Source organism: Panthera onca, chromosome A1 (assembly GCF_046562875.1).
Source record: "Panthera onca isolate mPanOnc1 chromosome A1, mPanOnc1 haplotype 2, whole genome shotgun sequence".
NCBI lineage: Eukaryota > Metazoa > Chordata > Mammalia > Carnivora > Felidae > Panthera > Panthera onca.
Window position 1 is genome coordinate 45883545 of NC_138339.1, and position 15493 is coordinate 45899037.

Here is a 15493-nt window from a genome sequence, read left to right on the forward strand (position 1 = left end):
GTTTTGTGGCACCTGTCCATGGAACCTTCTTGGGTTTCCAGGATCTCTTGATCTCAAGCCAACAGAGCAGTGGATTTTTATTTGTGTAGATGCCAGTGCTTCTGCCATTAGGGAGAGGGAGGAAAGACCGAAGAGCAAGGATGGTGATTCCACATGCTAGATGCTCAAAGATGAGCATTTCTTGCAACCTTTTTTATGTTTGTCTACATGGATCCGAATTTTAAAAATTGAATTGTTTGTATGTTTCTTAGGCGTCTTCACGAAAAATACTTGTGATGCTTCTTTTCCTCCTCTCTTTAAGGCCTTCACTCACATAATTCCCTCCTTCTGAAATGTGTTCTGTGCCAGAGCAACAAGATCCTACCCCTCTTCAATGCCAAATTTATGTGTCACCTCTTTTATGATGTAGCCCCCGATCTCCTCAGCCAGAATTAATGCCTCTTGTCTCCTGTATCATTGTGTATCTCTTGGCTAGTACATCCAACCTACCTGGTAGACTGAAAAATTGCGGAGGAGGGGAGGGGTGAGAGGAGGGAAAGGTGGATATGTATACCAACCTCTCTTACTAGTTTGTAATACCCTGAGTGTAGGGACTGTATCTTACCCTCAGCTTCCAGCCTAGGGCTTGAACATAAAGAAGTGCCCAGTAAGAGTTTATTGAGTTAAATTTGCCTTTATCACACTATTAGCTAGGGATATCTTGGCTGCAGGTAAAAGAAACCCAATCCAAACTGGCTTAGGCAAACAGAAGGGCTGGCTCATGTTCCTGGGAACAAATAGAATATATTAACCCATCTTCCTTGGAGTCTGGGGTAAGCCCTGAATTTAGCATGGCCCAAATGACATTCTGGATCAGTTTCTAAATCTCTCACTCTGACTCTCAGGGCTAATGCTCATTATATGGATTTGAGTCCTATACCATTTTTGAATGAATCATTCTGACCAGGGAAACGAAGTATACCGATGGCCAAACCTGGGTCATGCACTTCACTATGTAACCAGAGTGATTAGCTGATTTGAACTACAAGGACTGAAAGTGGACAGGAGTGGTTCTTCTTGTGGAGGAAGGAGGCATGGCTGCTGGGAAGGCAGAAGCCACAGATATCACAACATCCCCCTTCTAGTAAGGTGAGGAAGATGCCCTAACAGTTAGAACTGTCAAACACTGGGATGATCTCTCCTATAAGATAGTGAGCTGATCATTCATTTGTCAGAAATATAGACAGTAGGAGGAATTAGACTTCTGAGTTTCTTTTCAACTCGCACATCCTTTAAAATGCAAAAGAATATTCAGTGGAGAAAGAAACAAAAGAACAGAGAGCTGCTGAGCTCAACTGCATTTTTTCTTCTTCTTCTTCTTCTTCTTCCTTTTTTTTTTTTTTTTTTTTTTTGCAGAGAGCCGATGTGGCCGTGGCTCCTTTAACTATCACCTTGGTCCGGGAAGAGGTGATAGATTTCTCCAAGCCATTTATGAGTTTGGGGATCTCCATCATGATAAAAAAGCCGCAGAAGTCCAAGCCGGGGGTCTTCTCCTTCCTCGATCCTTTGGCTTATGAAATTTGGATGTGCATTGTCTTTGCCTACATTGGAGTGAGTGTCGTCCTTTTCCTGGTCAGCCGCTTCAGCCCCTATGAATGGCACAGTGAAGAGTTTGAGGAAGGGCGGGACCAGACAACCAGTGACCAATCCAATGAGTTTGGGATATTCAACAGTTTGTGGTTCTCCCTGGGAGCATTCATGCAACAAGGATGTGACATTTCTCCCAGGTCAGTCAGCTCTTCTCAACCCCTTTGCTCAATGCTTATTTTTCTTGGAAAACAAAGCAAATATTGGAAAGTTAAGAGATAGGAATTATTTCCAGACTTCACTGTATTCAGCTTTTCAGCTATGCTTTACAGCCAACTGTCCAGTGCATGCTGTCCATCGGCTGGATGCATCCTGTGTCTGAGCCAGCTCTGTCTGCTATCTGGTTGATGTGCTCCATCAAGAGTAATAGGGATAATCACAAGTCTGATGTTCTGTAGCTGCAAGGAACAGAGAAGGGATGGAGGAGAGTATGGTACAGCTAACATTTAGTAAGCACCTACTATATGCTAAGCAAGGGTTTGAGTCCCATACATCCATTATCTCACTGATTCCTCACAGAAGCATAAGGTGGGACTCTTGTTATATCTTCTTTCATAAATGAGGAACCACACAAATGTTGAATATCTTGCTAAGGTTACAGAGCTTGTAGCTAGGTGAGTTGAGATTCAGACCACCATCTTATGCGACTTTCTAAATGATGGAAGGAGAGCACTGAACTATGAGTGGGTTCTAGTACCAGCTATAGCATGCTAGGAATGGCCCTGAGTAGGTCACCTGACCTAGCAGACCTAGGTTTCTTCATTTTTAAGAGAAAAGGGTTCTCTTTTTCTTAGTTCTGAACAGACCTTGGAAATAATCTAGTTCTAACGGTGATGTAAATTTGTTTCTTGTAGTTCGAACATGGGATTTCTCAGAGGTGCCTCAGATAGTGCATTGAAAGTGCTAGGGTGCCCAAATCAGTGAGGCCGCAGCCTCCACATGGAACCACAGTAGGTCCACTTTGTCTGTTTTATACATTAGACTGCAAATATTATTGTTTTTTCAAAAAAATGATTCCTAAGCCAAGAAAGAAAAAAAGGAGGAAGGATGGAAAGGCGGCGGGGGCATAAAAGAAACTTGAAAACTCCCAATCTAGCCCAGTCCTCACATTTATTGACCTCCTGTCTTTGTGTATGATGTTCTTTCAACTACATTCTGGAATGTTCATGTGACAGATCCCCTCCAGTTTATTTGATATACAAGCACTGACTATATTTCCCTTTCCTTTTACAGTTGTTCAGTGTCTATGAACTCCTTTTCCATTAGGCAGTCCCTTGTAGACTACCAAGTTTCTAAAGCATGTGGGGAGGCATGACTTAGAACTTGGCTGTCATAAATAGATTTGCACACATTGTCACCTTCTGGGGGCAAGTTACATAAATATTAAGGCCTTATAGGCAAGTGCTGGAGGCATCTTAGCCACCTGTCTGTTTTGCATTTGAGTGTCAATGAGAACCAATATTCCTGAGTAGCAAAGGAATAAAATCTTCCTAAGGATCTTCCCTCAGGACTCATTTTGGCTGCTGTATAATTTAGGTAGTCTCATTGTTCACCATTATAATCTTGTTTTTCTTTAAATAAGAAGACAGTTGGGGGGTGGGGTGCGTGGGAGAGGAGGTGTGAGACTGGATGCTTGGCCAATACTGGCAAACACATGGTGAAGAGTAGACAGAACCAAGTAGGGGAAGGACTTGCTTAAAAATAAATCAGGCCAGTAGATAAACAGTGGGAAGAAATGACTCTTAGCTAGTCAGTATAACATAGGGCCATCACAATATGCATATGTCCAAAAAGACCCATGAGCTTGTTTTTCTCCATTATTTCCTTCATCAGTGGGCATCTCACCTTCTAGTGGCACCCAAGTGGTCTGACCTCAGGATACGTTTTCAGAGTCTCCACCCATTCTCCGATTGTCTCAAGTTGGTGGCCCACAAAAGCTAAGCCATCTGGGAGGCATGTTTGTGTTTGATCCGCACAGAATTTGGTAATGGTTGTGCAAAGCCGAGTGGCAGCCACCCCCTTAGCTGATCCTTGCACACTCCACCACACTGCAGCCCCCAGGTAACCACCTTCATTCCTTTGTTACTCAGCTGGCCCCTGGGAGAGTATTTGAGTTTGTGACCTCGGGCTGCAAAAGGATTTTCAAACATTGTCTCCAGGTCTTCTAAGGGTTCCACTAGAGTATCTTAGGAACCGACACTGAGGTGAAAATGAGACTATGAAGGACCCATCCCAGCCTCCTTCCTCCCAATCTTTGATAGAACACCTCCACTCTATGCCTGTTTTTTTCACTGGTAAAATGGAACCGTTACCTCCTTAAGTATTGTTATGAGGTTTAAAATAGATTGATATATGTAGGACCCATAATATAATATCCAGGAAGCACTATAAGACAAGGGCCATTTTTTGTTATTTTACTGATTTTATATATTGGGCTTCTACTAAACTTCACTGGAAGAAAGGGTGCTCACATTGATGTGAAAGCCACTGGACTTCTCCCTTCTTGCGAAGTCCAGGGACAAAGCAGAAACAGCCAGTGGTTGATCCCAGAGACCAGCAACACCAGGATTCCTGAGACTTCTTCTCACAGGAACTGGGAGGAAGGATTTGTCATTTTGGATTAAAGAGTCTTACAGACAAAAGGGTAAACATTCCAGAATAAGAAGTAATATCTACTTGAGGTGGACTTTTCCTTATCAGGCCCACCCTGGCCGTTCCCAGAGCTTAGAGGCCTGTAGAAACCCTGAGAGTCAGAGTATACACTACAGTGTATCCTGGAAATACACGCTAAAAAGAAAAGGAATGTACTTCATCTCACTTGGGCCATACAAAAAAGACAAGGACACTTAGACAGTGAGTGATCAGAGCCAGAGACCAAGCAAGCAGCTGCAAACATCAACAGAAGCTTTTATTGTTGCTATCTATGTATTCCCTGATGAAGTCATATGTGTCATGAGCCTCTGACATGCAAAGTACTGTGTCAGAGACACTCTGGGTGCTGTGGTGGGAAGAACTTTAAGGGGCTTGTTTGCATCAAACATCCTTTCAAACGAGCTTCAACTAGTTACTCTTGCTGTTTACTTAAAGAAAATATCGTAAATCCTCACTAATTTAGAATTTGGAAAACCAAGTGCCATCTGAATTACATGTATGTACATTCATACACAAGTAGCTTTATCTCTTTTAATCTCTTCAAAGTTCTTGTTAATGTCTGTCACCCAAAAGCCAACAAAATGTAGATAAATGTGGTTGCCTGCAATTAACACAATAATCTGACCACAGCAATATGAACAGATAGTTATCTTTCTTACGTTATTAGAAAAGCAGAAGTAGTCAGTGGTTCATGGTTCAGTGAAATCAGGATCTGCTGTTTTGTGACTGTCTTGACATTTTCTCATATTCACAAGATGGCTACACCAAGATATTGAGTCTGTGTTCAAACAACAAGAAAGGGAAGGAGTGTTGCCATTTCTGTCTCTTTGGATCAGAAAAACAAAAGCTTAATGGAATACTCCCTACCCCAGCAGCTGATATCTGCTTCTATCTTATTAGTGAGAAAAGTGGCCCTTCCTTCCTAGTGGCAAGCAAGGCCAGTAGAGCAAGAATTTAGGTATTCTAGCCTCTAGAGGGGAACATATGGGGATAGATGTTGGGGGGTCAACCAGCAGCACTGGCCACAGTGCCTGAAGTCAATGTTTTTCTGCACTTATATCATGAATAAATCATCTGTAATTAACATATTCAATGACATATGCCAGTAAATCCTCTTGAAATTCTTTAAAGACTTTTCCCACCTCCCTTTAACATATTTATATGTGAAATTGGTTTTGTGTAAGCCATTTTAATATTCAGAGTTACAATTCAGTTTAGCTGTGATCACACATTATAATTTTTTTCATTAGGCCGATGGTGAGATTAAAATGCTATCCATGACTTGACTTCATAGGCCTGCTTCTTGTGTCCAATGACCTATTTTTAAGAGATCTTTAGATTCATTTTCCCATGGAGAGGAACATTTTGAGAAGAGATATATTAAAGGAGGGACAAAAACTGTCAAAACAGCAAAATTTATCTTTAGTTCCCTCAACCTTCTTTTCTGTACCCTTTTCCCCCTATTTGTGACCAGTGTCATTCATTTATTGGCCATGCATGGCATGCTGCAGTGGGCTGAGGATATGACAATATATATCAATGAGCAGCATGGGGGCTGGAGTGTTTGCTTCAAGGATCTGGCAAGAATAGTGCTGTAAGACAGACATTAAACAGGCAATTGTGAATGTATAAATTGTGATGTGCTATGAATAAAATGACCCTGCTATAGCAATAGATAATAAGGGAAGTAGAATTACAGGGGACTTAAGGAGTTCTGAGAAAGTTTCTCTGAGGAGTTGATAGGTGAGAAAGAGGTAGGCTTGCATAGAACTGAGAAACATACTAGCCATGTGCAAGGGTCTGAGATGGAAAAGAGCTTAATGCTTTCAAAGATGCAAAGAGTACCCAGTGAATGAGAACAGGGGTTTGAGATAACATTAGAGAAGTAGGCAGAGTCAAGATTATGCAGGACCCTGGACTGTAGTATAGATTTGGAGTTTTACTTTCAATACATTGAGAAGACATTGGAGAGTTTTAAGCAAGGCAAGGATTGATTTACATGCTAAAATACCACTCCAGGGAGCTATGAGGAAAATGAATTGGGCAGAGAACAGTCAAGAGTGGAAGCAGAGAAACCAAGCAAGAGGATCTTATGGCTGTCCAGAGGAAATTACAGTGATGGAAATTATGATGGTCAAGGAGATGGATTTGTGGGCTACTTTGAAATTCAAACTGACAGCACTTGCTGATGGACTGGATATATGAGAGTGAGGAAAGGGAAGAGTCCAAGGTGGACCCAAGAGGTAGGGAGCATTTGGAAAACATGGAACCACAGTTCCAAAGACCTTTAGCTTTGGGCAGGATCATTAGGATGATCTGGTTTATCCATCTCATGTTATGCACAAGGAAACTGAGGCCTAAGAGGTGAAAGGGATTTCCTCTGAGGTGACCAAGACAATCCCTTGGGCCTGTTGATGCCCAATCCAGTGCTGCTTACCAGGCAGTCTCAACCCAAGGTTCTATTTATTGCCTGCAAGTGAGCTAAGAAGGAGCCTCTTCAGCTCTTTATTCCTACAGCCCCCACTTACTTATTGGCTTGTCCATGGAGTCAGTACTTTTCTGGGTTCATATGACCTTAGTAAGCAGAACAAGAGAGGTTTAGAAGGTCCTAGAAGAATAGAAGAAAATGGGAAATTATGACTGCGGCTTTCAAAACTCTTTTATTCCTGATCTTAAAATGTATCAGAATGTATGATAATTATCTCCACCTAGTGAAGATAATTAGTCTCAGTGAGAAGTCTCAAGTGGAAGAGTGATGGCACTTTGGAGATCTCCAGGAACCTTATACCACACACACCTCCACCCCAGCTAATCTACTTGTCAGGCCAAGCAACTGATTCACCATGGGAACAGGATAACCAATGAGCAGATCCCAAACTAATAACCAACGACAGTCTGACCTTTGCATTCATACAAAAGTTCCATAGCAACCAATATGCCATGACACTGAGAAGTGATGAGAAATCTACCCCGTGCATCTCCTGTTTTCCCACCTCCCCTCCCAGAGGCAGTCATGCAAATCTCCTTCTCTTGCTCATCTTGTGTCATTTAAGTGTTGCAGGAGGAAGGAAGGGATGCTGAGAGTAGAAACGCGGGGAAGTTGATGGAAGCCACCTGAAATTATAGAATATTTCGCCTTTAGAAAACATAAGCCTCTTGTAGGACACAGATTCATTGTTGCAAGGAAGAATATCACAAGGGCGTGTAGACAGTTATGATGCAAGAAATGTGTGACAGATGCTTTGTGCCTTGGGACTAGGCTTGGGGGTTTCTGCTGGGACCACCTGCATCAGAATCACCTGTCTGTCTCCATTGACCCAGGTGAGGGGATTCTGCAAATGTAGCAGGTGTGATATGCGCAGGGACTGTCTGGGGGTGGCCCCATCCCTGGGGGACTTCAGCTCAGTGCCTCCTTCCCTTTCAACTTTAATCCTCTGCTACCTGGTGGCTAGACCCAGAGCCAGGCTCCAGTGCCCCGCAGTTTCACAGACCATTGAGAAACACAAGAGTAGAACTTTCAGAAGCTCCAAAAGCCACATGGAAGTATTAAAATGAATGCAGTGAAAGGAGGATAAAGGCTTCACTGGATACACAAATGAAAAGCATCGTTTTCTGCATCTTGGCCAGCAATTGTGGCCATCAGTAAGAGGGAAGTCAAATTATGCGCTCGCTCTCTCTCTCTCTCTCTCTCTCTCTCTCGTGCTCTGAAAGTCCAAGGTTTGAACAGTTTAACTGAAGGGAGATTAATTTTTTTTCTTCCAAAATCACAATATGCAAATTCTCAGAAAGTGTTTCACTAAGCTGAAAGAGATGGTTAGGGCCATTTATTCACTCATGAAATGTTTATTTAGCACCTATTATGCAACAGATTTGGTTCAAAGTGCGATAGGAGATATCACTGAATAAAGCAGACAAAACTCCCGCCCTCCTAGGAGCTTACTGTTTAGTGGGAGGAGGCAAGCAATAAACAAAACACCTGTAAAATGTCATCAACACCCCCATCCCCATTTGATAGGTGAAGATTCTGGTATACAAGGAGGGGAAGGACTTAGGCAAGGTTGCATAAATTGTGAGTGTAAGCTCAAAAACACAAGAATGGAGGTCATCTGTGGACTGTGGTGAACTGGGACATGCATAAGTCAGCTGGAGAAGGCCATTCCCACTCAGTTCTAGACAGTCACTGCCCTGGGAACACTGTACAAATGAAACAAAACATGCCAAGATCCAGCTTGTAGGCCACCAGTTGGAGACCCCTGGAAGAATGGCAAGGAGTATAATGTACCACTGTGTTTTTAATGAATTTAGACACACTTGAAATATTACATTTATGTACTTTTTAAAGGAATTTTCCCTATTCCTCCTCCATTTTTGGTTCCAAGTATAAAATGTGATTGCTATGTTTTTCTCACCTTTCACATGCCTTAGAAAATCCAGGCCATGGATGGGGGCTGCACTAGAAGAGAGATGGTCCCTATGTCTTGTTAACTAAAAAGGCCTGCCCATGACAATATCTTCCTATGTTCCACATTTTCCTAGAGAAGACTTCCTATTTCCTTTTAAAGTTTCTCTGCACATGCAGCATCCGGGACCAGAAGACCCAACTGTTCATTGGAAAAAAGTACAAATTCTACATAGGGAAAAGTAAAAGCATTATGAATTGAAATGATGGGGAATGTATGCTCGTGCTCCTATGAGGAGTCTAGCGGTTTTGAATGTGAGTTAGGTACACCATCCATCTATGGCAAATGAATACTTTTGCCCTAGCTATGTTCAAGGAAGATAGTAGGCGAATTAAGCCCAAGGTACCAAGCAGAAGGTAAATGGTGTCAAGCAGACTAACAGAAATGGCACATCTAGGTGACAACAGTCCTAGTGTGTCTCCAGTGGCTTAGGAGGGCCTTAAAATAAGGAAGCACAGTACTTGCTGGAGGCAGAATGCAGCTGTTGTCACAAGGGGCAGGCCCACAGGACTGGAGGAGGGGGTAAAGGAGCTTACTAGGAAGCGCAGTCTCAGCCTGCTGTTAGCCCACCGGGGGAGTCACCACCTCTGTCTGTCTCACTTCTCCTTCTTCAAAATGGAAACAAGATGGTCCCTAGCATGTCCCCAGCTAAGGTGTGTCTCCCTTCGATTCCCAGGTTCAGCCAAGGCTTTGGCCAAACCAAGTTGTGCTTCATTTTGATTCCCCAGCCCTTGTCTGCCCTGGTCATCCCTTCCACTTGGAGTGACTATTCCCATCTTTCCTGGTTCAACTCTTCCCCCTTCACAAATACCGTCTTCCCAGCCCTGATTACTCCTCTGAAGCTGTGCCTCATAATAATGGTTATGCCTAAACTCTGGAATAGGGTTGCTGCAAGTGAATCCTAGCAGCCGTGCAAGCATGGGAAGATTGCTTCCCTGCATGTCAGTTTCTTCTTCTGGAAAATGGGGTTAAGAAGAAATACTGAAAGTGTATTTTGAGTATAAAATTACATAATACCTGGAAAGCTCCTCCTTTTGTACAGGGCTGACCCAGAGACGGTAAGAGCTGTTGATGTTGCTGGTGCCATCACAACTGTCCCTGCATGTCTCTGAGAGTGTCCTTCACCTTCAGCCCTGCACTATAGTTACCATGTCTATTCCTCACTGAGACATAGACTGGCAAACTGATCTCTTCAGCTCATCTAAAACCTGACACCAGGTGTTGTGTATTCAAACACACGCTTGTTGAATTAATACATCACTGTCTAAGGATGTCATTTGTTTCATTTAATGGAGAGAAAGCAGTCCAATGGAGAGAATTTCTGGTCATCACTAACTATCTGTGTCATATGGAGAAACTCAGTCCTCGTCTGTGAAGGGACTTAGAGATAAAGCAGGTAGAATTAGAGAAAAGGAAGGTGAATAGACCCAGAAAGCAATGTTTCCTGTTATCCTAATATTGCCAGTTACCCCATTTCTATCTCTTGACTGGAAAAACAGTAGTAATGATTGTTTTCATTTGTTGAAACTACTATGTGTCAGGCACTCTGGTGTTAGATCACATTACTTATCATCATGACAACCTCTACCTCGGTACATCAACACCATTCTATAGATGAGAAAACTGTGGCTCAGAGTGATTAACTCTCTTGTCTACATTTATACAGCAGAAATGGGATTGGAATCTGTGTTTGTCCAATCTCAATACCCATGTTTTATCTTTGACAAATTTTAGTCTTCTAAAATCAGACATCTTCTAAAAGTCCCTGAGGGCTCCCTGTAGATTATTAGAATTCATGAAAAATAACAAAAGAAAGGTACCCATTTTCTTCTGTGGGCTCCCTAACGCTGATTTTTTTAATGGACCTTTTTTTGCCTTGGGTTTTCATTCCATTATTATTCTTTACAGTTTCTGTGTCTTTACAAGCCATCTACCGAGGAAGGAGAGGTAAACACCCAAGAGTGCACTCTGTCCCCACCAAGAGGGAGTGCAGTGTGGCCAGCTGAGTGAGAGACAATTGAAATAGAGACAAAAGCAAAGATACAGGTAGTGCTACCTCAGAGAGGCCAACCTCTTGGCCTCAGCTGGGAGGTGACCGTGGCATAGGGTAGGCTTCATAGTCACAGCCAAAGGCTGGAAAAGGCATGTGATCTCTTTAGCTACAGCTCTTTAGGTGGGAGTGAGGTAGAGGGAGAAGAGGCAAAAAGGATCACAAATGGCCTTAAAATTGTTAGTGGCGGGGGGAAGAAACATCTAGGGTGCACACATTTATCCTACAGAAATGGTTGTGCAAATATGACAAGATGTATCCATAAGGATGTTCCCCCTCACTGTTTTTAAACATCCACAAGTTGCCTACAGTCCACCAGTAGAAGCCTGCTGATAGAAGTGATGGTTCATCAGCCAGGGGAACCCAATGCAGCTATTAAGGTAGAAGAACAAGGATGTCTATCCTACTTTGTGAAGATCTTCAGGGTTGCATAGTGGGGAAATAATGGGTTGCTGTGATTCCACTGGTCCCAAATTACAGGTCCTTTTCACTACACCAGGCTGTCTCTCTGGAACACAGGGAACTAGGGGAATGTGTAACTGAGGGCTAAACTCTGAGGCCTGTGGATTTGGCGCTAAATTTATTTCTGAGGAAGGAAAAATTAGTGTGGGCTGTGGTAAAGAGAGACCTCTGGGAAGCAGTGGGCTGTGCCTTGAAAGATGAGATAAGATTTTCTACAAAAGCAAAGAGAAATGAAGAGGGAAATCTCTGGTGGGGGAATGTCGTGAATACAGGCAGAGAGCTCTCAAAGTTTAATGATAAACTCAATACTGTGACTTTGGGGGACCTATAACCTCTGTAAAGCCATTGGAGTAGCACCCAAGAAAAGAGTCTGAGGTGGGGAAGTTTGGGATAATTCTTCAGTGGCCATCAGGAAGAAATTCCCAGCTCTCCATGGAGCACCTTTATTGATTGGTGTTAAGGCTTGGTCTATCATGGATGGAACAATGTCAGCCAGGTCTAATATCTAGAATTCAGAGGATCCTGGCTGGGCACTCAGGGAGTCCCTGCCAGTGCTGCTGCCAGTTATTTATCTCCTGAGCAGCACAGAAGGAGCTTTCAGGCAGAAAGATGCCTTCCTTATCTGTGGGAAGTCTGGCTAGGCACCCACCTAATATTCATCTTCTCTTTTATGTCCTGTTCTCTGTGTAGATACCCATTCTGGGGATGGGGAGAGAGATTGGAGAGGGAGTTTATTTTGTTTTACTTCTGGTTGCTATGTGTATATATTTCTGTAGACATCAGGGAGGATTAATCCATCAAATGTTTTAACTGAGCACCATCTTGGGCCTAAACCTTGCCTTAGGCACAATGCTAAGCATTATGGCAGATGGAAAGAAGCAAGAAACAGGAGTTCAGACCTCTGACTTTACAAGTCAGTAGAAGAACCAAGATACACAAGGAAAAAAAATGGATAATAAAGCAAAATATGTATTTGGATAATTCCCAAGTGCAAGATTGGTAGTCAATAGGTAGAAAAAAAAAAGAAAGAAATATCACTGAGGACTAGAGTGATCTGGGCTGGCTTAGTGAAAAAGGAGAGACTTGGGCTCGTCCCAAAGGATAGAGTTACATGTCTAGAAGGAACTCCAGGTAAGGCAATTGGGCAATGGGGGAAGCTCAAGCAAAGAAGGACAAAGTATCCCAGTATTCAGAGACACCTGGGTTTGAATCCTAGTCCACCAGTTACTAGCTGTAAGACATGAGTCAGTAACTTAACTGCCAAGCCTCAGTTTCCTTTCAACATGGGGTTATCAACGCCTATATCACAGGATTCTTACAAGAATACATGAACAAACAAAAACCAAATCATGTTGCCTAATGCCTAGCATAGGCCAGGGTTTAAAAAATCTTAATTTTCTTTCCATCCTTTTGTGTTAATCACATCACTTCTCTTCCACTTTATCTCTGGCCTCCCACCAATCATTTATTCTCTGCTGAAAGGTTTCTGGGACTCACTGCATGCATCTCCTTATCTGGCCCAGCACTGGCAGAGGGAATTTCAGACTCTACTCGCAGAAGAAGGAGGAAGGCTTCCAGTTACAGTGTTATGACTGGAGGATATGGCAGCCTCACTCCTCCTATCCCAGGGTTATTTCTCTCTTAAAGCATAGACACGAACTAGATCTGAGCTCCCATCTGCCTCCCTGGCAAAACTCATCTCCTGGGCAGTGACGTGTCCCTGCCAAACGACTTTGTCTACCAGTCCTCTCCTTACCTCCTGGGCATCTGATTTTGTTTCTTCATGGTCAGCATTACAGTGGTTTTCTCTAGTTCCCAGAGTGACAGACACTGGTTATGCAGGACTTATAAATATGTAGGACTTTTTCAACAGAGTAATTAAGGGCATGAGCTCTGGAGTTAGACCTGGGCTTATTTCTTCCTTTTAATTTTCTGTGTGACCCTTAGCGACTAGCTTTGCACCTCAGAGTCTCTGTTACTATTGCTATATAACATGAGTCTAAACTTGTGGCATAAAACTACAGCTGTTTTATTATGTTCATGGAATGCATGGGTTAGGAGATTTTGAAGCTGTTGTCCTAAATACCTACAGGTGCCCTCTCCATGCTTTGCTTGGGCTTCCTTACAGCGTGATGGTCAGTTCCAAGGACAAGGGACCAAAGAGAAGGTGGGCAGAAGCTATGTCACCTTTCATGACCCACCCTGAGAAGTCACATAGTGTGACTTCTGTCACAGCCACGAGTCCAGGCATATCAAAAGGGAAGGAATCTTCAGTAGGACAAGTGTCAAAATCACATTGTAAGAGGAACATGTGGAATAAGACAGATTGTTGTCGCTATATTTGGAAAACACAATCTGTGGTACCTTGTATATAAAGTGAAAATAATCCTTTTTGGAATCATTGTAAAGATTAAATAAGTTTTTAAAGTACTTAGTGTGGTAGCTGACATGTAATCTATAAAAGTCATGCATTCATTCATTCATTCTCCCCCTTCCTCTCCTCTTCTCCTTTCACCTTAGCCTCTCCATCCCTGCCTCTCTTTCCCAGAGTAGAGATATAGACACATATGTGACATTTATAGTCAGTGCTTATTAATGTGTAGTCAGTGCTTATTAATATTTTGCATCCATAATAGATGCTAGTAATTATTTAAGCTAATGAATCTATAGATTAGGTCCCTAATGAATCTACAGAATAGAGCCTTAAATGTCAGGTAGTTTCTTACCTAATCATCTCATTTTATACTTTGGAAAACCAAGGTTGAGAGAGTTTGCAAAATGGGTTAAATTAACACGGAGCATTTTATAATCCAGACTTCAATGAAGCAATTGTGTTGAAAATAAATCAAGTGACCCTAACAATGAACAATTTTTCAAATGACTGATGTTTAAATTTCAATACCTTTCAGGATATGTAGGGCCTTTAACTTCATCATAATCCCTAGAGGCAAATGAAAAGGGACAGGAGGAACACAGAGCTTGGTGTGTTCTTATTTTGCAGATCTGAACACTGAAATGAGCCAGGTCACTGCCTTTGCTTTTTTGACACTATATATATTGTTCCTGCTCCTCACAGCCAAAGGCACCACATTTAGGCAATATTTGCTCAGTGAATCAGCAAAGCAGAACAGAGATAGCAAAATTGAGATGGTGTGCCTTTTCATCCCTGCACTGAGAAGTAAAGCTGAGGCAAACAGAACAAAAGGGGCATGGTTTATTTTTCAACAAAGCTGTGTAGGGAGCCTAGCTGGCTAAGAACAGGAGTCAGAAGGCATAATTGTGGCCAAGTAACCTGGGGCCAGTCACTTTCCTTCTCATGCCTCAGTTTTACAGTCTGAATGATCTGATTTTACAATGTAAAGTGTTTACTGAGTGCTTGTGACCAGTTCTCTTCTTAGTTCCATGAAAAATACACAGAAATAAGAAATGCCCGATCTTTGCTTCAATGATGCTTATAGTCAAACTGGGAAGATGTGACTAACACATAAAGAACAGAGAACTTACCAAGCCCAGGTGTATCTTGGGACCCAAGTGCCATCCAAGGATGACCCAAAAGGGAGAGATGAATGTTGGTAGAAACTCAGTCCTCATGTACCCATCTGGCTGGAAAGGGAGAAAAGGCAGGCACATCATTAAATCAGAAGCAAGTCTACCAGGTTTCCTTACAAAGCCAATAGCTCCTAAATTTCATTATATCTCCTATATCAGAACTCAAAGAAGAAAAGGAGGATTTTTATACTAATACAAAGAAGATTCATAGTTCTTTTTTTAACCTCAACCTCTTTTTTAGTCAATGGATTTTTCCCTCTTAAATTTGATTTGAAATGCTGAGCACAGGAAGATTTTAATTAGAGTTACTGTCTTCCTCTTATCTTCCCCCTTTGACACACAATTTACTTTTTAAAATTTTACAGAGGTATAACACACAAATAAATAAGTGCACAAATCATAAATACATAGGTCAATTAATTTTCATAAAGTGAAAACACCTGTGTGATCAGAACGAAAATTAAAAAATAGAACACTACCAGAATCTCAGGTACCTCTTTTTGCTTCCTTCCCCATAGAAGAGTCATCACTATCCTGACTTTTGACATCATAGATTAATTTTACTGATCGAGCTATTTTGAGTCTCATAAGTAGAACCATACAATATCTACTTTTTTGTGTCTGGCTCTTTTTGCTCAGTATTATGTTGTGAGATCCATCCGTGTCGTCACACTTAGATGCAGCCCCCCATCCT

The 15493-nt window shown here is 42.2% G+C and overlaps 1 protein-coding gene across 2 annotated transcripts in view; it reads left to right on the forward strand.

Annotated features, from left to right (window-relative positions):
* The window catches only part of GRIA1 (glutamate ionotropic receptor AMPA type subunit 1), a 305318-nt gene that overhangs the window by 216191 nt on the left and 73634 nt on the right, over positions 1-15493 (forward strand). For both annotated transcript variants that reach the window (XM_060634778.3, XM_060634777.3), the window contains exon 11: positions 1396-1766. In XM_060634778.3, coding sequence (XP_060490761.1) covers positions 1396-1766 — 371 coding nt within the window. The remainder of the gene's footprint in view (positions 1-1395; positions 1767-15493) is intronic.